The 23849-nt window shown below is 57.3% G+C and overlaps 1 protein-coding gene and 1 long non-coding RNA gene across 2 annotated transcripts in view; one reads left to right on the top strand and one right to left on the bottom strand.

Moving 5' to 3' along the window:
• The window catches only part of HS3ST3A1 (heparan sulfate-glucosamine 3-sulfotransferase 3A1), a 38143-nt gene extending 18395 nt beyond the window's left edge, over positions 1 to 19748 (bottom strand). The window contains exons 1-2 of the mRNA XM_075440722.1: positions 19712 to 19748; positions 18969 to 19500 (exon numbers count right to left, since the gene is read on the bottom strand). Of these exons, the coding sequence (XP_075296837.1) occupies positions 18969 to 19500; positions 19712 to 19748 (569 nt within the window). The remainder of the gene's footprint in view (positions 1 to 18968; positions 19501 to 19711) is intronic.
• Positions 19749 to 20434: 686 nt separating this feature from the next.
• Positions 20435 to 22380, top strand: LOC142363896 (uncharacterized). The gene is made up of 3 exons (XR_012766029.1): positions 20435 to 21022; positions 21936 to 22114; positions 22276 to 22380. It is a non-coding gene; the product is annotated as an uncharacterized LOC142363896 (long non-coding RNA).
• Positions 22381 to 23849: the final 1469 nt, after the last annotated feature.

Genomic DNA, 23849 nt, shown 5'->3' with positions numbered 1-23849 from the left:
CACCAGCCTTTTACAATTAGAAGATGTAGAAAGAAGACCCGGGGCGGGGGGTTTGTTCCCCAGCTGGTTGCATGGTCATGGTGTCTTAATCATTCCCACCACCACTGCAAGTGCTATCATGGAGGGAAACAGCTCCCAGAAAGCAATAGGAGGAAGCCAGAAAAAAGGCACAAACAATAAACGAACCTGTTCTCATGCAAATGCTCCTCATGACAAAAACAGTAAGAAGAAAAGGGCAGATGAGAAACGCACACCACGGTCCGGCCGCAGGGAATGCTTTCCAAGCCTCCCTGCCAGCTCTCCTGGCTCTCATTTCATCTCCCCCATCACTGCAAACGGGTCAGGGAGCCCCATCCACTGAGCCCCCGGCGCAGTGCAAAGGGGTTCGGTGTTGTTGGGAAACACGGCACACAAGTGACGTGCTATTGTCCCTAATTTGATTACTGAAGCGATCACGCTAACGGGGCATTACACAGCCCGCCAGCACCTTGTTACTAACCCACGCCAGGAACTTCCCACCAGAGCATTAATTCCCCAGTACTCGCCTTTCCCAACCTTGCCAGGTAATTGTTTATGAAAAGATGAATGTATACAATAATACCGGGTGAAGGGAGCTGATGTATGTGGTGTTAATGAATGAAATAATCAGTTTGGTAATAACTGGCATGTGTATTTGTCAAAAGGGACCCAGCAGGACATTAGCATTCTGCAGCCACCAAACCTTTATCTCCTGGGCCTGTGTTTGACAACCGCCCCCAGATAGTCCATGAATAAAATACCGAGTAGTACCCAGACATAATTAAACTGCCAGTGTAGATGTACCTAAATGAACTTGATATCTTAATGACACTAGATAGCACGCGAATAATGAAGGCGGCATGAAAGGGATGTGCATAATGAACGCCGACGTCCCGGCTGTCACTGAGCAGCCGCCCACCGGGACCCTCCTCGCCATCGGCAGCCCCCAGACCTCCTCGTTAGCACGCGGGGCATCGCCTGCGCTCCCACGCCGTGCCAAGGGGACCCATGCGCACCCACACCGGTGTCAAGCACGAGGCCGGGGCTCTCAGACCTACCCGCTGGCACATGTCACCCTCCGCCTCCAGCAACCCCTCCTCTGCGCCAGCTCTCGGCACTGGATCCTCACCGGTCCCACGGCGTCTGCTCCTCCAGAGACCTCCGGCATGCCGTTGTGCAGATTTGAGGAGCACTTAATATGATTAAATCACCAGACACATCCCTTTTTCATTTTTTTTCAGTGTGGGGACTGTTTTCCAGGGGAGAAGCCGCTCCCTAGGGACGGGCTGCTCGGAGGAGCCCAGCTGCCGGACGGGGACCGCGTCGCGAGATAACAGCACCATGAGCAGAGCCGCAACGCCTCCTCATCCCCATCAACCACGGACCCCAAGCCAGGTGCGTCCTGCCCCCAACCCCCACCCACGGGTGCAATCCTCCCTCCGGAGGGTGCCGGGCAGCCATCCCGGCCGTCCCTACGCAGCCGCTCCGGCGTCACCCGGCCGTCTGCTCCCCAAAGGCAGGTTTCAGCCTCCTCCTTCGGCGAGGCCCCACGCTGGCTTCACGCCACCGCACCGCTCGGAAGGTAATTGCCACTTATTGCTCTAATGGCTCCAATTTTAGCAGCAAATGAGCGATGTACAGTAAGTATCAGTCTTATGAAAAAAATAATAATGGGAAACTGGAGCACGCGCTGCAGGGAAGGAACACTCCCCCCGTTACACGGGATCGAGCCGTGCTGGCGTGTGACAGCAGCAGAGGCCCTGCCTGCTGCTGCTGGAACTCCGGTATATTGAAATACAAGAAGTTCAGCGTGTAGGCAAGCAACCGGCTCGGTGTGGCTGGGCTCGCTCCGTAACGACTGCATCGACTGGTGGCTCAGAAATTGCTGCGAAGCCAGCACGGGAGACGTGAACTGGAACAGGTCCTATCTCCCTCTGCAAAGGAGATGAGGGAAAAGTGCTTAATGAAAATGAAAAAGTACAGCAGGTATGGGGGAAAACAGCTTAAAAACCAGCAGACGACACAGCCCAGACCTCCCCAGGGAGAGCCAACGCAGAGAGCAACCCGCTGCGGGTAGCGCAGCAAGTCGTGACACAGGATGACGCACTGAGATGGGTTAAAAACACATAGAATCATAGGATCATTGAGGTTGGAAAAGACTACTAAGATCGAGTCCAACAACTGCTTGGGCCAGAAAAAGAGGGAAGGCGGCACCAGTGTGGCCCAGCCTACCCAGGCGTCCCAGGGAGGTGACGGGAGGGACCCGGGCAGGTGCCCACCACCATCATCACGTCTCCAGCAATGACAGTCACTGTTAGAAAGATGCCAGAGAGATGCAGCCACAGAGCTTGGGGTCCCAGCCAGGTGCAACCTTCAACTGACTGCTCTCTGCCTGTTTACCCCCACTGAGTATTTGGCCCTGACTGCCACTTATTTAACCATTGCTTTCCTTCCCAGGAGAGACATCCCCGTGGTGCACCCTCATTAGACTGTAATGGTGATTTCATTAGATTAAATAACTCCGATGATCCCCAGAGACCAACGGCACTTTAAACATAGAGCCTCGGAGTTAGAATTACTGTTATTTAACATTGATTAGATTATGAGGCAAATCCAATTTTTCCCCTACACATATGATGGCTACGATTTGCCTAGCGGGAGATGGTAAGGACGGCATTCCTGGAAATCTCTGCTGAAGCGGGGAGCCATGCCTGAGTCAGCGATGGTGGGGTGACCCACGAGCTCGTGCCTGACAGACCTTCTGTGGAGAGCATGAACGGGGCACGGGGTGATGGGGGAGGTCTGCCCATCGTCCCTGCCCTCACTTTGCTCCAAAGCTGGGGGTCAGGTGGACCCGTATCTGCCATGTCAGCTGATTGCCCTCTCCAGCAGGAATATCACCAGGAAATAACTGGGCCTCTTTGACCCATGGCCCTGCTGCGGCTGAGGTCGTTAATCACTCCTTAAAGCTCCCTCCCAGCCCTTTTGCCCCGGGAGCCCCATAGCCCACAGCTCCCAGCAAGGGACGTGCCTCATGGCTGCGGCTCTGCCCACCGCCTGTCTTCCCGGGTCCCTTCTTTCCGCTCATCCCTATGATCCCATGGGAATCCTTTCCACGGCTCTGGGAACCTGAGGGCTTGGAGTAGGCTGGGAAAGGTTGTTCAGGGCAGGAACGGGACCATCTCAGGGCTCCACTCCTAAGTAGGAGGGTGCTGTAAGTGCCCCCTCCCCGAGAACAGAGCAGGGGCGGGATGGATTTCAGCACGCAGAGCACCTTCCTTCCAAGCCCTTTCCGAGGGTATGCCGTGCATTCGATGCCTGGCTTAGGAGATCAGCCAGGACTTCCTTGGGATCTCTTGGCTGATGCAGCTCTGCAAGCCAACAGGCTCAAGCAGCTCCTAAACGTGTTCCCTGCACCGGGCAGAGCCGCCTGCAGAGCCAGGGATGCCGGGCAACCCCAGCAGCCGCAGGCAGGCAAGAGCACAGCCCGCTCCGACAGACAGACAGACAGACAGACAGACTCACTTCTCCGAGAGCAGGCTCAGCCGCTGGTGCAAAACTCACTGTCTGATAAATCTCGCTTTATGCTGGGGATGTGTACGGAAAAGTGGAGGCTCCAGGAAGAGCTGGCTCCCAGCAACCAAAGTGGGCACGAGGCCCACCAGTGCACCCACCCTGGGCAGACCATGGGGTATTCAGCAGAAACTCCCAAGGACGGAGGAGGGGAGAAGGACCTGTGTCCTCATCCACGCCAGAACACCCGGCGGGCTCCAGTCTGGGTCTGGACTCCTCCACCCCACTCTCCTCTGGATGTCCCCAGTGGGTGGTGGCCAGGAAAGCCCGCGGGAGCGGCCAGGGCTGAGCATGGCTCTCCAGGTCACCCAGACTTGCACTCCTTCATCTAGGTGTGGGCTTACACCAGCTTTTACAATGCTCCTCGATTTACCAATGAAGCCAAGCGCTGCTTTCAGGGCTTTAATAAAATCCAGAGCCGCTCATAATTTTAAGCCAGATTTAGTCCAGAGGAAACACACCCAAATTCCTTCCTCGCCTCTGCGATCACCACCCCTGATGCCTTTCCCATCTACCTTCCCGGGGCTACAATGTGACCAAGCCCAGCAGCTTCCGAGTGAGAGCGGGGCTGGGGGCATTGCTCCGAGGTGAGAGCTGAGAAAGCAGCAAAAGCGCGTGCTCGGGAGATGCTTATCTTATCTGAAAATAAATAATAATTTAAAAATCCAGTGCTGCAATAGCGTATTTCTCACATACCAAAGAATCCAGAGGTACACTAAGAAACCAGAGGTTCTACATCTGGCCTGGGAAGGCTGGTGGGTCCTGATGGATAGATGGAGCCATGGCTTCTCCTCTTGGCTGCTGCAGGGAACTGCCTGAGATGGCGATGCCCGGCCCAGCAGTGATGAGGATGCACCGATTTCTCCCTCCCACCTCTGTTTTTGGGGCAGGATGGAAGGGAGGGCAATAAATGCTGCATTTTACTGTCTTCAAGCCCCTTAAACAGCTGGGCTGCAGGGTTGGGAGTGCCAGAAACGGGGACACATCCAGGCATCGGCTGCAACCTGGCAGTTCGCTGTCACTTGGCCAGACAACTCCATCTCAGTTAGGAAGCAACGAGCAGATGAAGCCTGAAGAACTCTGAGGCGCAGCCCCCTTGCCACCCGCAGCTGAGGGCTTGGCTCGCCAGCCCTGCCGCATCGCGCCGGCGAGGCAGCGGGTCCCCGCGCCGGGACGAGGGCTGCGACCTCCCGCGCAGGCAGGGCAGAGCTCAACCTCTCCAAGTGCCACACGAAGCGGCTCCGGCACCTCGGTGGGCTTGGCCGCCCGGGGCTGACCCCGACCCGCGGCACTGGAGCCGGCCAAGCTCAGTGACACGCTGTGCACTGCATCTGGGTCAGGCTGCGAAGTCCTTCCCCCCCGTCCCGGCCCCTTCGGAGGCTCCCGGGCTAACCGCTTGCGTGTCCTACTAAATTCTTTCTTTCTGAGGCTCTTCCAGCGGATTGACTGCTGCTGGAAGGGAGGGCGGCGGAGCCGGGAGCAGGCAGGCGGAGCGGCATCGCGACATAACCACGGCTCCGGGGCTGAGCGTCTCTGCCCCGAGCCCGGCTCCCGTGCTGGGCTGAGCGGGGATCGCAGCCCCTGCACGCGGGATCCATGTTTAAACCTGACGTGATGCTGCTGTCCGACTCTGCGCGTCCTCGGCGTCTGCCCGTGGTCGGAGCAAACACAACCCAGAGAGGGAGATGCTGGAGGGAGGGGTCCTGGTGCTCACCGACTGCAGGAAAGCCAAGTCCCAACCACCCTTTAGCAATGACCTTAGTATTTTGTGAGTGAGCTCATCAGCACAACCCTGTGTCACAGATGGGGAAACTGAGGCACGGGACAGAACAGGCCCTTGCTTAGCACCACCCAGCCAGGCTAAGTGGGCTCCAAAGCCTCCTCGCTGCCCTGGACACGATGCAGCAGACAGGCAGCACATGTCATCTGCGTGGTGGCAGTGCCCACACCATCCCCAGGGGCTCAGATCCTCTCCCCATCTCCTGCCCTAAGGAGGGTCCAGCCTGAGCCAGACCCTGCCGCACTTGGGAAGCGCGAGGTGGGAACCAGCCAGCCCAGCTCAAACGAGGAGCAGCAGCAGCCGGACAAGAAACTCATTGGTGTTCGGTGTGAGGCACTTAAAGTCCAGGCTTTCATACCTTCTTGACTACTACTTTCATACTCTTTGCTACGAAACAGAGAGATTGCTCCTGGCAAGCTGGCATTGCTGCTCTCCTTGGAAAGACGAGCGTTGCCAGACGGTTTTCCTTTGGGCATCCCAGCAAGCGGCCCTGCGCTCCCTGCTCCCCCGGACGATGTTTCCCCCTTTGCGACGTGACCTCCGGCCGCAGGAAGCCGGCCCGGGGGACGCAGCCGTCCCTGCTGTGTCTCTCCTGGGGGACACATCACCTTCCCAGCATCCAAACCCGTGGCCGGGCTGGTTTTTGTGTGCTTGCTCAGCAACCTCCGGCAGCCCTTTAAACCCAGGCAGGTTGGCACGGGGCAGAGGAGCGGGGCTCACGCCCTCCATCCAGGCAGCAAAACCCTCCAGCAGACGGGCAGAAATGAAGAGCCGGGGCGGCAGTCGGACCTTAAACCACTCGAAATGTTTGCAAAGCAACCATCGGTCCCGGCGGGGCTGCAGCAGCTCAGCCCACGGGGCCGGGTCGCTGCCAGCCCGTGCCCAGAGGGAGCAGCCCCGGGTACCTTGGAAGCCCAGAAATCTGAGGGGATGCTTCGGCAGGTTCAGCTGTGCTTACCCAGCTCTCACTAGCCTGCAGGGGATAAATGGCATCTTTCATTTATTGTTTGCATCTGGTTCGGGCTAACACAGTTACACACACACCCCCAGGCTCTTCAGCACAAGAGCTCACAGGGTACGGGCGTTCAATGGTCGTTTATAGAACCATAGAATCATTAAGATTGGAAAAGACCTCTAAGATCATCAAGTCCAACCATCCACCCAACACCCTGATGCCTGCTAAACCATGTCCTGAAGTGCCACACCTACACGTGGTTTGAACCCCTCCAGGGATGGAGACTCCACTACCATGGGCAGCCTGTTCCAGTGCCTGACCACTCTTTCTGTAAAGACATTTTTCCTGATATCCAACCTAAACCTCCCCTGACGCAACTTGAGGCCATTGCCTCTCATCCTGTCGCTAGTTACCTGACCAACACCTGCCTCACTACGACTTCCTTTCAATACCCAAACGACCCAAACCAAGGGTGCAAAGCACAACGCCCTCTTCTCTGCTATCAACCACCAGCCATTCCATGTCAACCAGGAAAAAATCATCTCTTCCCAGAAAGTCTATTTCTAACCAGATCATATTTTCCCCCAGTAACAGTTATGGGAAGATGAGCCTCTCCCTGGGTCACCCCAGGGTCCCTTTGACCCATGAGCTAATTCCCAAGCCAGCAGCAGCAGCAAAGCACTGGGTCCTCCCCAGCCGGACTTCGCTTCTGGTCCGTCATGCTTAACAGCTCCTGATGCATCGTTCTTTGCTAAGCACTTCATAGAATCACAGAATCATAGAATCATCAAGGTTGGAAAAGACCTCTTCCATCATCAAGTCCAACCATCAACCCAACACCCCCATGCCTGCTAAACCATGTCCTGAAGTGCCACACCTACACATTTCTTGAACACCTCCAGGGATGGGGACTCCACCACTGCCCTGGGCAGCCTGTGCCAATGTTTGACCAAATTCTTGACTTCTAGAGCTCTTTTGCAGTCTTTTAGCCATAAACATCCCACAGCAGTCAGTTCCACAACTTAATCGCACACCGTTTGAAAAAGTCTCTATTTCTGCTTCTTTCTAACCTGTTGCTGACAGTACGGATGGAGACACGAGAGCGACAGCCGCTGCCTTCTCGGCCACCCCATGAACTCTCCCTCTCAGCAGCTTCTGGGCCCAGGCTGTGGTGAGAGACGAGAGTCTTTAGCAGAGCTCAAGAGCATCGTTCCTTGGAGAGCCTCACGGCTCACAGCCACTCGGCAACACCGCGCATCAGTGCAGGGGAGGAGCAGACGCAAGATGAGCAACCTCCAAGGAGACAAAGATGCAACTGAGTGGACTCGCAGACGCAGCCAACGCTGCGAGAGCAGGGGAGCAACAGCCCCCAGCCCAGAAGCAGGCAGAAAGGACTTCCCCAGCGCCCAGTAAAGCTGTGTCTGCAGAGCAAGAAACCAGTAAACCCCCATGACCTAAGGCTGTGGGGAGAGCTGGGCACCACCCCTGAAGCAGCTGGGCTGGGCAAGAGCAAGCACCGGTGCACTGGTGCACCCACGTGCACACCTGCCTGTGCTCACACCTTCCTCCTCCTCTTCCTCCATGAGGCCCTGCCCTGCTGGGGAAGCCAGCGGGGACAGGGCAGCCAGATGTCCGTGGAAACGACGTGCATGAGCCGGATCTCACCAAGCCCTGCACAGGAGGCGGCTGAACCAGCCGTGGACCCCAACCCACGCTCCGCTCCCCCAGCTCTGCGTGTCACGACCTGTGCTGTACTCGCTGTGGGCACTGAGATTCGGCTTTTGGTTTTTGCTTCTTTAGAGATGATGGAAGAGCTGACAACCCCTGTCACACAGGTCCAAGACTGGTAAATACCAGGCAAACACTAATATTCAGGCGGCATAGTTCAGCAGCGCAAGAGGGCAGCAACACTGCACATCAGCTTTACCCCTTGCCACCACAGGCAGCTTTTGCACAGATTAAAACCCAAATCGTCTTGCAGACCAGAAGACAGACCACTTCCCAGCCATCAAAAGCCAACTGCCCCGAGCCCTGGGGTGGGTCTCTGCCAGCAGCACGGTGCCCAGCAGGCCTGTGCATGGGGAACAAAGTTGACTGGAGCCAGTTAAAATTGCAGTTAATTTTTTAGGGGCAGAGACTAGAATTACCTGAGCTGGAAGTTAGCCCGGACGTGGGGATTAGCACCCTCAACCCTTGTAAGAGGAGTCAGGGGAACTTTCCGTGACCTTCAGCAGGAGGAGAGGGTTGAGGAGCAGAGCAGCACTGGGGGGAAGGGGGGGGATGCGGCTGATGCCGAGGGAAGCTCAGGACATGCTGAATACCCATCGCTGATGCTTGTACCAGACGGTCTCCCTTCCTACCACGGTTAGAGGAGGTCACCAGCAGCGTGGAGCTAGACGCCAAGAGGTCCCATGTGCTAAGCCTTGCCCTGCCAGAGGCTCTGGGTGCTTTTCTGCCTGTTTCCCCACTGGTAGAGTGGAGCATCCTCCATCCCACCAAAGCTGCTGATGGCCGTGGCACTGAACTAAGCCAGGGACTGGCTGCAGACTCAGGGGTGGGGGGGTGTTGGCTGTGCCGGGGCTCCACCAGCACCTCCTAACAGCATGGTTTCAGAAAGTGAGAAACACCACGGCTGAGGCCACTGACCCAGCGTTTGTGTCTCAAAGGAGAAAGATCTCCCCCACTTCTGGCTTTGGGACATCATACAGCCGCCTCCTGCCATCACCCGTCTTACCTATGCAAATCACAGCGCGTTAATGGCACAATACTAATTGCACCCAGGTTAACCCACTGCTTCCCCCATCCATGCCTGGGGACCCGCCATAGGCACAGGTCCCACAACATGAGGAGCTACTGGAGAGAGTCCAGCGGAGGGCTGCGAGGACGATGAGGGGACTGGAGCATCTCTCCTATGAGGAGAGGCTGAGGGAGCTGGGCTTGTTCAGCCTGGAGAAGGCTGAGAGGGGACCTAATAAATGCTTATAAATGTCTGCAGGGTGGGTGTCAGGAGGAAGGGGCCAGACTCTTTTCAGTGGTGCCCAGCGACAGGACAAGGGGCAACGGGCACAAACTGAAGCACAGGAAGTTCCAGCTGAACACGAGGAAGAACTTCTTCCCTCTGAGGGTGACGGAGCCCTGGCCCAGGCTGCCCAGGGAGGCTGTGGAGTCTCCTTCTCTGGAGATATTCAAGACCCGCCTGGACGCAGTGCTGTGCAGCCTGCTCTGGGTGACCCTGCTTCGGCAGGGGGTTGGGCTGGGTGACCCACAGAGCTCCCTTCCAACACCCAACATTCTGTGATTCTGTGAAAGCCATGCTTTGCTGCACCGCGTGACCCGGGGTCCTCCCAAACACCTCTTTACAGAGGCTAAAGCAAAACTTGGCAAGGCACAACCTGGCATGAGAGCTCGGCAGTGTTTGAGACCGAAGGGATTTAAGGAGCAAATTTCCAGCTGGGGAAAGGACTCCAGAGCCAACAAAGTCCAGATGCAAAACTGGGAAAGTGGCATCTCCAGCTGACATGTTACAGGGGCTCAGCACCACGCCGTCACTGGTTCTGGTGTGTATTTTTGGGGGTCTCAGCAGAGCCAGGCCCCCTCCCGCACTCTCTGCACACCACCTCTCCCAGGCCACCACATCCGCTGCCTTTTGCTTGCTAACCCTGTGCTGGAGGGGCCAGGACACAGAACTTCTCCCAGGTAGGAAATCCAGATGCTGCCTCACTTGTTTTACTCCAAACTGGAACATGCCATCGTTTGGGGATTTCTCCCCCCAGAAAAGGGCTTCCCAAACACTCCAGTTCAGACAGCGTAAAAGTGTTCAGTAACGTCGAGAGATGCTGGTATATGGAACTAAACGTTATGATACAATACCAGGAAAGCAGAAATTAAATGTTAACGACAAAATGCAACATCTGAGAGCCCAAAGATGCACACGCGAGCCTACACACCCCCACAAACCATCAGATAAACACAGAAGGCAATACAATCGGATTTGATATTTTCCCATAAATGGCTTCCCCAGAGAGCACGGGCTGCGGGAGGGAGCCCTTTTCCAACAGGCAATGTCAGAACAAATCAGCCTGGCTTTTCGAAATTTTCAGCAAAAACAGATCCCGCTAGAGAGAGAGAGATAAATAAATAAATAAAAATAGGCAGCCTCCCATCACGACGTTGCGCTTCAACCTGACCTCTCACCAGTGGAAGGTGTGGGAAGGGCGGTTGTGGTCAGACCCGATCTGACTGTTCACATCCCAGTTTCCAGCCACCGTCTGTGCTCGGCAACTGGAGCCGAGCGGTGCAGTCGGGGCACGGGAGGCTGCTCCATCTCCATCTCCCGCTCCCAGCCGGCAGCTAGGCAGGATCCTGCTGGAAGCTGCTGTTCTGGCATCCACGATCTGCACGGCTTTGTGCAAGGACGGTGTCCGGATGCCTGGAGTTGCCCAGGTGGGATTTTCTTATGCGGTACGTGGGCATGGCTGCTCAACAGCGGAGAAAACAACCACACGAGGTTTCCACAGCTCCCCGGGGGCAGCGATGGGAAGTTTCTCCTCTGCCTCCCACGAGAGACGTACCCAGCAGCAGCCTCGAGCCTGCGGGAGTTTGAGCAGGGATCTTTGTATCTCTGCAACAGATGGTGTTGCAACAGAAAGAGCACGTTATGAATCTCCTCACTTCCAGGAAGCAAGAGGGACGGTCTTGCCAAGCACGAAGGGAACCGGCGCTTTCTCTCGCTGAAAGATTTCCTCCTGCAGAATCACATCATTCGATGAAAGAAACGCCAAGAAGAATTCACTTCTTCGAGCAACTCTATTTCTATTCTATTTCTATTCTCACTGCTGGCAGCATCCTGCTCACGTGTCCCCCGGTGGGTCACAGAATGGTAGGGGTTGGCAGGGACCTCTGTGGGTCACCCAGTCCAACCCCCTGCCGAAGCAGGGTCACCCACAGCAGGCTGCACAGGACCGCGTCCAGGCGGGTCTTGGATATCTCCAGAGAAGGAGACTCCACAGCCTCCCTGGGCAGCCTGTGCCAGGGCTCCGTCACCCTCAGAGGGAAGAAGTTCTTCCTCGTGTTCAGACGGAACTTCCTGTGCCTCAGTTTGTGCCCGTTGCCCCTTGTCCTGTCGCTGGGCACCACTGGAAAGAGTCTGGCCCCATCCTCCTGACACCCACCCTGAAGATATTTATAAGCATTTCTAAGGTCCCCTCTCAGCCTTCTCTTCTCCAGGCTGAACAAGCCCAGCTCCCTCAGCCTCTCCTCGTAGGAGAGATGCTCCAGTCCCCTCACCATCCTCGTAGCCCTGTACTGGACTCTCTCCAGTAGCTCCTCATCTTTCTTGAACTGGGGAACCCAGAACTGGACACAGTACTCCAGATGAGGCCTCACCAGGGCAGTGTAGAGGGGAAGGAGAACCTCCCTCGTCCTGCTGGCCACACTCTTCTTAATGCATTCCAGGATCCCATTGGCCTTCTTGGCAGCCAGGGCACACTGCTGGCTCATGGTCAACCTGTCATCGCCCAGCACTCCCAGGTCCCTCTCCACAGAGCTGCTCTCCAGCAGGTCAGCCCCAGCCTGTACTGGTGCCTGGGGTTGTTCCTCCCCAGGTGCAGGACCCTGCCCTTGCCCTTGTTAAACCTCATCAGGTTCCTCTCAGCCCAACTCTGCAGCCTGTCCAGGTCTCACTGAAAGGCAGCACAGTCTGCTGGTGTATCCACCACTCCTCCCAGTTTTGTGTCATCAGCAAACTTGCCGAGGGTACACTCTACCTCTTCGTCCAAGTCACTGATGAATAATAAGGGCCACAAGTGCTCAGGAAGGTGCAGTTTCTATTTTGATGTGTTTAACTCCAAACCATGAAAATCTGAATTTCCCAGGAGGTGGGCTATGCAGGAGAATGGCAGAGACACCGGCCACCGTCACGGTGCCTGGGATGGCCCCAGTCCTAGAGACCTTGCATGAACAGCCCCACTGACCTACACAGGGCTTTGTAACGGGGTAAGACTCCCAGTACCCAACCCCAGCAACGCAACTTCAGCTGCAACCTAATCCACTTCCCTTCCTTAATACCTGCACGTAATGAGAATTTGCAAAGATTTATGGCCACAACCACCAGGCCTCCTCCCCCTCGCCAGCCTCTGCCGTTTCCCTGCGAGAGCAGTCTGGGTTACCTGGGTATTCCCCAGGGGAGAAGCGCAATTACCAGCTCCGGAGCTTTAATGCTTGCGTCGGGGAGGGGGCTCACGGGGGGTTATTCTCAGGTTTTCTGATCACTTGTTGCTTGCTCTGAACTCTTTGGAAAGGCACCAGCTCCTTTCCCAGACCCAACTGCTCTTATTATAGACTTCCAAAGGTCGGGGTGAAATCCTAGCTCGGCTGCGGTGAACAGACACGCTGGTGGTGATGGGGCGGCCAGAGCACGGCCCTGGACCCCAGACTCGAGGTAAGAACTCCCAGGAGCCCCCCCAAGGGCAGCAGAGCCGATGGCAGGAGGACAGGCTACGCGCATAGGTGGGGGTTTGCCAGATCCAACCTTAAAGGAGAAGTAGTGGTTTAAGCGGGGTGCATCTGCTGCTGCTCCAAAGAGTATCGCAATTTTTGCCATAAATGGGCTCTCGCCCCAGCCAGCTGGAGCTTCGTGCTGCTTTTCACGAGATCCGGCTCTATGAATTTAACTGACAAAATCTTGGACAGTCGAGGCCATATTTTCAAGATTGCTCAGCACCAGCACGCAGGGCCAGCAGAGCCCCCGTTTCCAAGCCCCCAGGCCCAGGCAGAGCCATGGGGCGGGTGAGGAAGGTGCCGATCCCCTCCAGCCTCCCACAGCCCTGGGACCAGGGTGTGAACTGGTACTGAAGAGGAGCCTATTGCCTTCTGAGCCTCCTTGCTACACCCCTGTGCAGACCACAGGATCTGCCGAGAGAAGAGCCCAACAAAACTGCTGATTTTGATGTCTGCTAATAGGAATGGGGTTGACGTCACCTTGTATGCCAACCCAGGAGCTCACCCCATCATCAGGAACAGTCATGAACCCTGGACATGAACTTCTCCATTAACAAGAATGTTAAGTGATATGTATAGATGCAAAATGCTTCAAAAAGCCACCAAAAATAATAACACTTAGGGGTTTATTTGAGGAGGAAGAAGGGAAGAGCCCTGTCTGAGCTCTCTGCAGTTCGACCGTGCTAGGGTGTGTGTCTGGACGGTGCCATGCATCAGGTGCGCACAGAGGACGGCACCTTGCCACGACACAACAGCAAGCCAAAGCTGCAGGACCTCTGCCAGCAGCTCTGGTGGGGTTCCCCTGCTTTGGGTGTTGTTTAACCCCCAGCATAGCCCAACAAGCTCAGGGTCCACGGAGCACCTCAGCTCTGCGCTGGAGAGAGGTGTCGCAGCCACGACCCTGCTGTCCCACCCCCGCAGCACAGAGCAGGAACGTCCCTCCCACTTCTTGAGTATCTCCAGAGAAGGAGACTCCACAGCCTCCCTGGGCAGCCTGGGCCAGGGCTCTGTCACCCTCAGAGGGAAGAAGTTCTTCCTCATGTTCAGCTGGAACTACCTGTGCTTCAGTTTGTGCCCATTGCCCCTTGTCCTGTCGCTGGGCACCACTGAAAAGAGCTTGGCCAAAGCCAGCAGCAAAGCACGTGAGCACCAGAACCAACTACTGACTTTTTAGAACAGATTTGGTGACCCCAGCGCTGACCTCATCAGCATTTCCAATGAGCTCCTTCTCCCCCTTGCTCTTCGCCAGCAAGGAGAGCTTCTGCCACCCACCAGCCCACCTCACCCTCCATCTCCAACAACCCCCTGGCCAGGAGACCCACGCTGCCCAGCCAGCCAACACACTCTCCTGTGCCTGTCTCAGCCTATCTCCGCCTCTTGTTTACAGTGAATTATCTGCGCTTTGGGGCCACCACCATCTTTTGTTCCCTTTTTATACAGCACCTGGCACAATGCGCTCGGCACAGGGAGGTGTCTGATTACACAGCTAATAAAGAAACAAGGACCTTGATCCTCTTTGGCGTGTGGTTGTCCAAGGCTGCAATTTCCAGAGCACTGCTGCAGGCTGCGCTTGATGCTATTAGTAATTCAGATGTGATGAGGAGACGAGATGTTCCCAGGACCAGGAGCAGGTGCTGCTAAACCAGACCTTCCTGCAAGCAGGCGTGCACACAACAGGGAGTGGAAATGCAAACTGGCTGGAACCCGATGTCCAACGGCACAACCCATGATCTGGGCTGGGCACACCCTGAACATAAAGACTTGGCTTTTCTTGCAGAAGCTGCAAGGATGGCTGAAGAAAGGCGGGGGAGAAGATCCCTTTAAGGCAACTACTGCTACAGCATCTCCCTCCCACGGGGGTTTTGCAACAAGGCCTTTCCTCCTGATGGCCGTCTGGTCCTGCTCCACCTTTCACAAACTGTACTCACTGCCCTGAAGTCTCCCCTGGCATCGCCCACACGCTCCTGCCCCCCACGCCTGCGCTCCCATCCTCACCTACAAAGCACTCCCGGACTGCGCTGCTGAATTACAGCGACCACAAAACCCCACGGCCCCCCAGGCCGTCCGCTGCTGACTCCTCCATCCCCAGGGCTCCGACGTCACCAGGATTTGAGGCACAGAGGATGGGAAACGACGCAAGGTGGGATGCAGCTGCTGTAAGCACATCCCCCCCCCCGCAAACCTCCTCTTCCTCCACCCCAGACCTCCTCAGCAACCGAGATGTTCTCTGTTCCCTTTGACTCGGAAACACCAGTAGTTGTCTAGACTAAAAAGGAGGGGAAAAAAAAAAAAAGCCTTGGGGAAAAATCCCAAGAGGACATTAATTAGGAGACAGAACTTCCCAGCTCTGGAAGCATCGGGGAGGAGCGACACTTCAACTCCCAACCTGACGGAATAACTTTGAATCATCTTTCATCTTCCCCTGGATCGCGTGTAATCTAACGACATGAGCTTGGCTTCGCTCTAGTGAAATTGGCACTGGCGCTACAGAGGCAGGGAGATTAAAACATACGAAATAAATGTTCCTGGGGTGACTGACAGTATAATGACATTCCAACAGGCAGCTCAATCGGCGCGAGACTAACAAAGGATCAGAGGGAACCAGCCAGACTCGCAGTATCACCCGCAAATAGAGATATTTTTTTTTATCCAGACATTTTTTTTACTTGACTGGCTTAGCCCCTATTCTTGGGAGTTTTCCCCAGGCGGTGTACAGCCGTATTCGGGGTGGGGGACGGCAGCTGAACTCTGTTAAAACCCATGCTCACCTGCTGTTGAACTCTGTTAGCTCAATAGCCTTGCTCAGGGCTGGAGCGGAGGTTTCTGTGCTGGGAAGTCAATGCCAGCATTGTGGGCTGCCCCCTCCCTCCCCTTGTCCCCCGACGAGGAGAGGGCTTGCGAACCCGAAATGGAGAGAGCTGCTCTCGACACACCGCTTCCCTGGATGTTCAGCCCCCAGACGGAGGTGTCACACTTACCAAACTCAATCACCCAGATATTGTTTTATACGGAACCAGCCTCTCGGCAGGACAGCTGCCCTCTTACCCAGGCACAGCGCAGGCTGTAAGGCGAGCGATTATTCCACGTGATTTACGGGACAGCGTTTTCGCGCACGGTGTGGCACCCCAGCAGGTGACAGGACTTTCACGTGCCGAGCCCGTGCCTCGCGAACCACGGCCACACAGGTCCCACCACCCAACCGGCCGCTTCGGGACCATCCCCCCGCTCAGCCTGCCGTTCATCCACCCTCACGCAGTGATGGGCAGCCCTTACCGGAGCCACTCTGTCATCTCCCAGAGGAACCGGGGTCCACTCGCACCCAAGACCCCGCAGCCACCCTGCCACGGTGCCAGGGTAGCATCCTTGCTCCAGCCCACCTCCGCGCTCCAGTGACAACAGCCCCGAAGGCTCCTGGCTCTTCCCCGCCCGCAAGCCTGCGTCGCTGCCAACAGCCAAGAGCTTTCTGCTCCCTCGACCGGGCGCTCGCTGCCCGCGCCGGCTTCCCGCGGGCGCTGGAAGCAAACCCAACTGTTTATGCCTTGTAATGACGCTGTTTAGTCTGACTGCTGGGAAACAGAAATGCACGTGAAACCTAAGCCTCCGCCGCCAAAGATAAGAAATCGAGACCCCTGGCAAACATCTGGCGACTTCCCCGGCACTGAACCCTCAGCAGAGATTACAGCAAACCCGTGCAGAGAGACAAGACGCTGTTAAATGAGTTTTTATACCAGGCTGGTAACTGGTTACCAGCGGGCTGACACCGCAGCCCTGCCATCACGCCGGGACTCGGCGTGTTGGTAAAGATTACTCACACAAGCAAAGCCAGCAAGATTAGGTCTCACAGGAATAATCCCATACAAAGAATTCACTGTACCTCAGCCTCCACAGCGCTAATAAAAAAAAAATATAATGGTGAAATTCAGTACATCAAATACCAGAACAAACAAACTGCAGCAATTAACGGGAGGGCTCATGTACCAAATGCTAAAACATCACGATTACACAAACAGCCCGCAGCGTAGCACCTCGAATGAGTAAGCGCTGCAAGATCAAGACCAAACCTCTGGCAGATTAAATCCCCGACACGGAGGACTGTGCTATGCCCTAAATGCCTGCGGCTCCTCCTCTGCCTGGGTCTGCACTCCTCGCTCAGGCACCGTGTCCAGGGGGTCTATCCCACCGCCATCCGCTCCTCGAGGCTTCCAGAGCATCTCTGACAAATGAGCTTTTCTGCATAGCCACCATAAATTTCAGTAGATGCCACCCCAAAGCCATGTGTTTATTTTTCAACGTCAAGACTTGATTAAAGCTCTTGAGGTTTTTCAGATGCGTTTTTAACGTTTCCCTTCTGATACAGGGTCAGCATGTGGAAATTGGATAAGCGCACACTAAAAACGTAATTCCGACGACAGCTCCAGCCCACACGAAAGGAAAGCTTTCTTCTCGGAGAACCCACGCTCTGCTGCCTGCACAAACCCGGCGTGTTTCCGACACCGGCGGATACGCAGGGAAGCTCATCCCTTCCACGTGCTCAGACTTTCACACCAACACTCGGACTGTCAGTACTGCCCTACTCCACATTTCGATACCGTCACCGCACGCGGAGCCAAAACCCTCCTCTCCTCTCTGCCAACAGCCGGGCTTCACACCAAGGGAAAACAAACGCCGGGGTACCCGAAATCCTCTCCTTTTCGCTTGTTCGTTCAAGAAAGCCACAAACCCAGACGCGCTCTGCGAAAGAGCAGTTTCGCCCCCACCCTAACCAACCCTTTGCATAGGAACCTGCCCGGGGACGCTGCTCCGTTCACTCGGAAACACACAGGGAGAAGATCTCAACAGGGCTAACGAGAATCCTGCCCCTTGGCTTTAATGTTCACTGCCTCGCTTTAAAGGGGATCCCTTGCGTCTGGTTTAATGAAGCACTAATTAACCAAAAGAAGAACCCCATCTATCTTTTCGCCCCTTTCTTAGGCAAGGTGAGCGCGGGGGGTGCCCTCCTGGAACCGACATTCCGGGTTGCTCATTACCGGGCTGCCAAAACATTTGCATGGGAAATGCGTTTTATTTCTCCACGCTGACTACAGCAAAGCTGCTTTCAGGGGCTGCACCTCTGGGCTGGGGGCGGCGGGAGGGGACGAGACGCTGCTCTGCAAGGGGAGGCACCTGGGGCAGCTCGGCTGGGAGTTAGGGTGAGCCACAGGTTTTGCAAAGCCCCCCCCCCCCGAGAAAAGCCAGGGAGCAGCAAGATGTTGGGGGGCTTGTGCTCCTCGGGGCGGGGGTGGGGGGTTCACTCTGCCCCAGCATCCCCGTGCAGTCCGCAGGGCGATGGGGCACCCACTGCTCCTCCCTGGGGGGGGGGAGGGGGCACCCCGGGGGGACCCTGCGCCGGGGCAGGAGGGCCGGGGGATGCGCTGGGCAGCGGGGCTGGGCGCCGGGGGAGAATGGGGTGGCAGGGAGCAGGGAGGAGGATGAGGGGAGGGAGAGGGGCTGGGGGATTTGGGAGCAGCGACGGGAGAACGGGGGGGGGGGGGGAGAGAGGGGACGGGGAGGGAGGACAGGGAGGGAAGAGCGCCTGGGGAATCGGGAAACGGGGGCTGGGGGAAGCGGGGCTGGGGGATTTGGGGAGCGAGAAAAGCATCCGCGGGTGAGTCTGGGGAGCGGGGAGGGGGCTCCGGGGAGCAGCGATGGGGTTTGGGGGGGGTTAGGAGTTAGGAGGGTCTGGGGGGAGCGCGGAGGGGGCTCCGGGGAGCAGCGATGGGATTGCGGGGGGGGGGGGGGGGTTGGGAGTGGCTGGGGGCGCGGGGACGGGATTGCGGGGAGCAGCGATGGCGCTTGGAGTGGGGGGTTAGGAGGGGCTGGGGTCGCAGGGAGGGGATTCCGGGGAGCAGCGATGGGGTTTGGGGGGGGTTAAGAGTTAGGAGGGGCTGGGGGCGCGGAGCCGGGGCTCCGGGGAGCAGCGATGGGATTGCGGGGGGGGGGGGGGGGGGGTTGGGAGTGGCTGGGGGCGCGGGGACGGGATTGCGGGGAGCAGCGATGGGGTTTGGGGGGGTTAGGAGTTCGGAGGGGCTGGGGGCGCGGCGGAGGGGCTCGGTGGCCAGCGGGGGGCACTGCCGGCTCGCCCACGGCCCCGGCCCCGTCCCGTACCTGTACCAGGCGAGTCCCCGCTCGTAGTTGCGGTCGAAGAAGTGGGGCTCGGCGCCGACGGCTCGCACGTCGGGGTGCACCCGCAGGAACTCCAGCAGCGCCCGCGTCCCCCCCTTCTTGACGCCGACGATGATGGCCTGCGGCAGCCGCTTGCCGCCCTCGCCCAGCAGCAGCGCCAGGCTGCCGGCCGGGCCCCCCCCCGCCCCGGCCGGGCCCCCCCCCGCCCCGGCCGGCTCCTGCCGCCGCCGCCGTTGCCTCAGCCGCTGCAGCAGCCGCTTCCGCCGCGCCGCAGCCGCCTGCCAGGGGGGCGGCTCGGCCGAGCCCCCCACGTACCCGCCGCCGCCCTCCTCCTCCTCCGAGGCGGCGATGATGGGGCCGGGCAGGGTCTGGCAGCGGTCGGCCAGGCAGTAGAAGACGTAGAGGGACATGAGGAGGGAGCAGAGCATCACCAGGAACTTCTTGAAGATGCTGCGGGGCAGCGGCTCGGCGGCGGGGGGGATGCCGTGGGGCGGGGGGGGGGCCGGCGGCCGCGCTCACGGCCATGCTACCCCGAGGCGGCCCTGGCCATGCTCCGCGGCCGCCCCCCGGCGCGGCCCCTCCGCGCAGCGCTCGGCGGTGCCGCGGCGGGGGGGGGGGGGGGGGTGCGCGGTGCCGCCCCCCCAGCGCGGGGGCCAGGCCGCGGCGGGGCTTCAGGGGGGCATCCCCCGGGGGGGGGGGGGGGGAGCTCGGCGTGGGGCTCCCACGTGCGGCGCCCGCCGCGGCGAACTTCGGCGGAGACATCGCCGGGCGGGGGGCGGGGCAATGGGGGCGGGGCAATGGGGGGCGGGGGGGGGCAGAGCCGCCCCCGGCCCGGCCCCGGCAGAGAGGCGGGGGGGGGGGGGGGGGGGAGCCGCGTCCGAGCCCCTCCGGGTGGAGCGGAGGACGGGGGTGCCCCTGGGGGCTGTCCCGGGGGGCAGAGGGATGCGGGAGTGCGCGGGGTTCTGTCCTGGGGGATGCCGAGGTGCTGTCCCGGGGGATGCGGGGGTTCCCGGGGGGTAGGGGGAGGCGAGAATGACCGGGATGCTGTCCCAGGGGGGTGCCGGAGTGCGCGGGGTTCTGTCCTGGGGTGTGCGGAGATGCCTTGGGGGCTGTCCCCGTAGGGTACGGCGATGTCCCAGAAGTTGTCCTGGGGGATGCGGAGATGGCCTGGGGGCTGTCCCGGGGGGTAGGGGGATGCAGGGATGCCCGGGATGCTCTCCAGCGGGGTGCGGGATGTCCCAGGGGGTGCAGGGATGTCCCAGAAGCTGTCCTGGGGGATTCAGCGATGTCGCGGGGCTGTCCTGGGGGGCACAGGGATAGAAAGGTGCCCGGGATGCTGTCCTACACCGTGCGGGGGTGCCCCGGGGGGTGCGGGGATGTCTCAGGGGCTCTCCCGGGGGATGCAGCGATGCCCTCGGGCTGTCCTGGGGGGTACAGGGATGCAGGGGTGCCCCGGATGCTGTCCCACACCGTGCGGGGCTGTCCCGGGGGTACAGCGATGCTCGGGAGGCCGTGCCGCAGGGCACGGCGATGTCCCACGGGGAACACAGATCTCAGTTGTCCATAGCTCTTCCCTAGATGCTGCCTTCCAGCAGCCCCGGGAGCTGCAGTAGGAAACCCACCCCGCTGCCTGCCGACGGGCTTGTTGTAAGCCGAACTCCACGGGACTTTTCCATAAAGCGTGTGCAGTGTGATGAGGCCGCGGTGTCCGTCCAGCCGCACTCTGTCCACCTTTCTGGCTGTCCGCTCAGATTTCTGAACTACCCCCCATCCCTCTGATACATGAGCACAAATTCCTGATTTGCCTGAAGATTGTATCTACCCCTACACACACAAATACCTCTGCATGGAAGAACAGTCCCCCTTAACACCAGTGAAACCGCTGGCATGGGTGTAAAATATATTTGCAGGATTACAGCCAACAGTGACACCAAGCACTGGACTGAACACAGCACAGAAAGAACCGAAATCAGACTTTACCCCACCGCCTCAAACAACCCACCCCTAGGCTGGCTGCAGAATCCGGCCCGCGGCTGGTAAGAAATATCTACAAACACAACATGATACTTCTCTCAGAATTTGCTCTTCTCCTTTGAGAGTACATAAAATGTGGAAATAGCTATCAGCTTCATGCCTCGGCTGCCTGATTCTAAGGGCTTCATTATTTCATTGCCTGTGGGAATGTCCTTTTAATTTGAAATGTTTGTCATAGATTATAGAATTTTTAAACAAACTTGCACATGAAACACTTGACTTAGATCTTTCCCCCCCCCCCCCCCCCTCTGTTTGGTGTGGACCTAGCTGAGGAATTAAACTTCAACTACTTGGAAATAAAGCTGGTGTATCCACAAATTATTTAAGGAAAAGGGGGGGGGGGAAATTGCAATGAATAATAATCAGCCATCTGCAGAGCTGGCTGGCTAATAAAAACGTGTTTCCAAATAGTAAACAGGCCAAAATTAATAACAAATGTTATTTGCAATGAATTATTCTACTAGATCTTCTCCCAACTTCATGGTATTTTTCCTCACTAAGCAAAGAAACTTCTCTTGACTGCATGGATTTCCAAATCCATACCCACTCCAGCTGCACTGCAGTCAGATCACTTTATCTGAAATCAGTGAGAGGGTGATTCCAGCTCGGTGTCTTTGGTGACTTCAGGATACTGTAGCGTTTCAGGTATTCCGATGCTTCGACGTGTGAGTAGATGCCTGGTGTGATTTACAAAAGGCTGGAGGCAGGTTAGGCCCCCAACACCTCTAGGCGACTACTTACATCATTAGGAACCTAAACGCCTTTATAACTCCGGCTGTGATCCGGAGCTCATTGAAGTCAATGAAAGGGCTCTGCTGACATCAATGGGCTTTGGAGTGGGCCCTGCAGAAGGACGCGATCAATGCAGAGTGGCCTGACTTCTTTGTGCTCCTTATGAGGATACTTTTTTCCTAGACACTTGGAACAATGCTACATTTTCTCTTTGAATAAATGATCGTTTCAAGCAGAGAAAACAAGAAGGGAGAAGTGAAACCGGTGTGAAAGAGTGCAGGGGAACGATGCGTGTGTGTGTGTGTATCTGCTGTGATCGTACCGCGGGACTCGCGTTTGCTGCTTTTTCCCTGGAAATATTGGTGAGAATCTCAGCTTTCTTTTAAAAAGCCACCAGTTGCCTGGGGAAAATATTACCAGAGTCTATTTTAAAAGTTTTGGTGTCTAGAAAGCAAGAAGCCAGATATATCTGTATTTAAACCAGCCTTACGATATTTAAGGAAATCTTGTGATTTTTTTTCAGAACCTGACTCATCGTTTCTGCCTGCTGGGGATGAAGGCACCGGGGGCTCCGGCAGCCAGCAACAGCTCTCTGAGAAGGAAGGCGTCTCACCTGGTAGAAAGGGCAATATGGGGAAATAAAACAGTGAATAGCTGCACCCCTCTGTACCCTGTATTGCTGTGGATCCTGCCAGGACAGCTGCAAATATGAGATTCCTTAGAGGTTTATTAGCAGGCTGGGTTTGTCCTTATTTTTAGACGAGTTTCTCTCAGTACAAAGACCGTTCGGTGAACGCTGTACTATAAAGCCAGAAAAATTGGGTGGCTGACGTCACGACATCCAGTTCTGAGAATTTACACCTCTTATCTGTTTCAGCCCTAATGCAAATATAACCCTTCTCAGGCATAACGTGGGGGTTTTTTAATGACGTGGAGGCTTTGAGCAAAAGGTGCTTTCCATTTTACTCATCTTCTTACACACCGGACTTAACGTTTTCTGTGCAGCCTCTTCCTTTTCCCCTGAAACCTCTGCCCTGTTGGTCATCGACCTGTTTCAAGCCTTCCACTGCACCCCACCACAGACACCAGCGTGCCTTCCCCCCAGCCTGGCAGCAATGGGAGGCCTCGGGGCGCCGGGACCCCCGGGCTGCGGGGCAGCTCCGCGTGCCATGGTGGGCGCGGGGGCACAGATCGCCCTCCCGGGGGGCTGGCAGGGCAGGGGCGAGCAGCCACCCTGGCTTGCAGGGCCACGCATCGTGCCCGTGGCTCACGGCTCCCTGGCACCGGCCCCGCTGCTGGCGTGGGCTCAGCCCGGGGAGGGTCCTGGCAGGCTCTGCTCCGTGGTCCTGCTTGCACTCGTTCCTTACCTTGCTCAATTATTCCTTAGTCTTTATCTATTTATTATTTTATTGCTTGTTGCCCCCGCCTCTCTGAGGAATGCTCTGCCACACAACTCGGTTCTGGTGCTACTGCTGAGAGCGAGCGGGGCTCTTCCCCCAGCAGGGCTGGTGCCAACTCCCCCCCCCACCGCCGTCAGCAGCCCACCAGCAAGCTTTCCTTTTCCAAAAGGGCTGATTCGGGATGCCCTTCTGCTGCGGTCCCTTCGTGGGACGCCGAGAAAACAGACATCCTTCCCAGGAGGGCCCTTTGGCAAGCGAGTCTGCAAAGGCTTCAGCTCCGCAACCCGCACCCTCTGCTGCTTCGGCAAACCAGAGCCGAAGACGTTGCCTCCACCATCTGATGTTTCCAGGTGCTCCCGCACGGTTCTGCAAGTGGAAGGCTTCCAGCTCGGATGCCTCGTGCACGCTCAGCCTGCCCCAGCCCCACTGGGACGGCTGTATTTTTTCCCCTTTCCCGGTGACCCGTAGCATAGATGGGATCAGGGGTTAAACTGGGAGTATGGTGGAAAAGAGACCGGGAAGCCCGAGGCTAGCGCAGCTTAACGAGTGATTATAAGGTCTGAAGGCAAAGGGAACCGCTGCCTGTCAGGAAGCTGGGGCTGAAGAAAACATCCCATTGTACCGGGGAGATGGAGTATGGGACAGAGGAGAGAGAAACAGATTGATAACCGAGGGGCGATGTGACCTCGCATGGGCT

This window comes from Opisthocomus hoazin, chromosome 21, assembly GCF_030867145.1.
Source record: "Opisthocomus hoazin isolate bOpiHoa1 chromosome 21, bOpiHoa1.hap1, whole genome shotgun sequence".
In the NCBI taxonomy this organism is placed as follows: domain Eukaryota; kingdom Metazoa; phylum Chordata; class Aves; order Opisthocomiformes; family Opisthocomidae; genus Opisthocomus; species Opisthocomus hoazin.
This window is presented reverse-complemented; position numbering and strand designations above follow the sequence as displayed.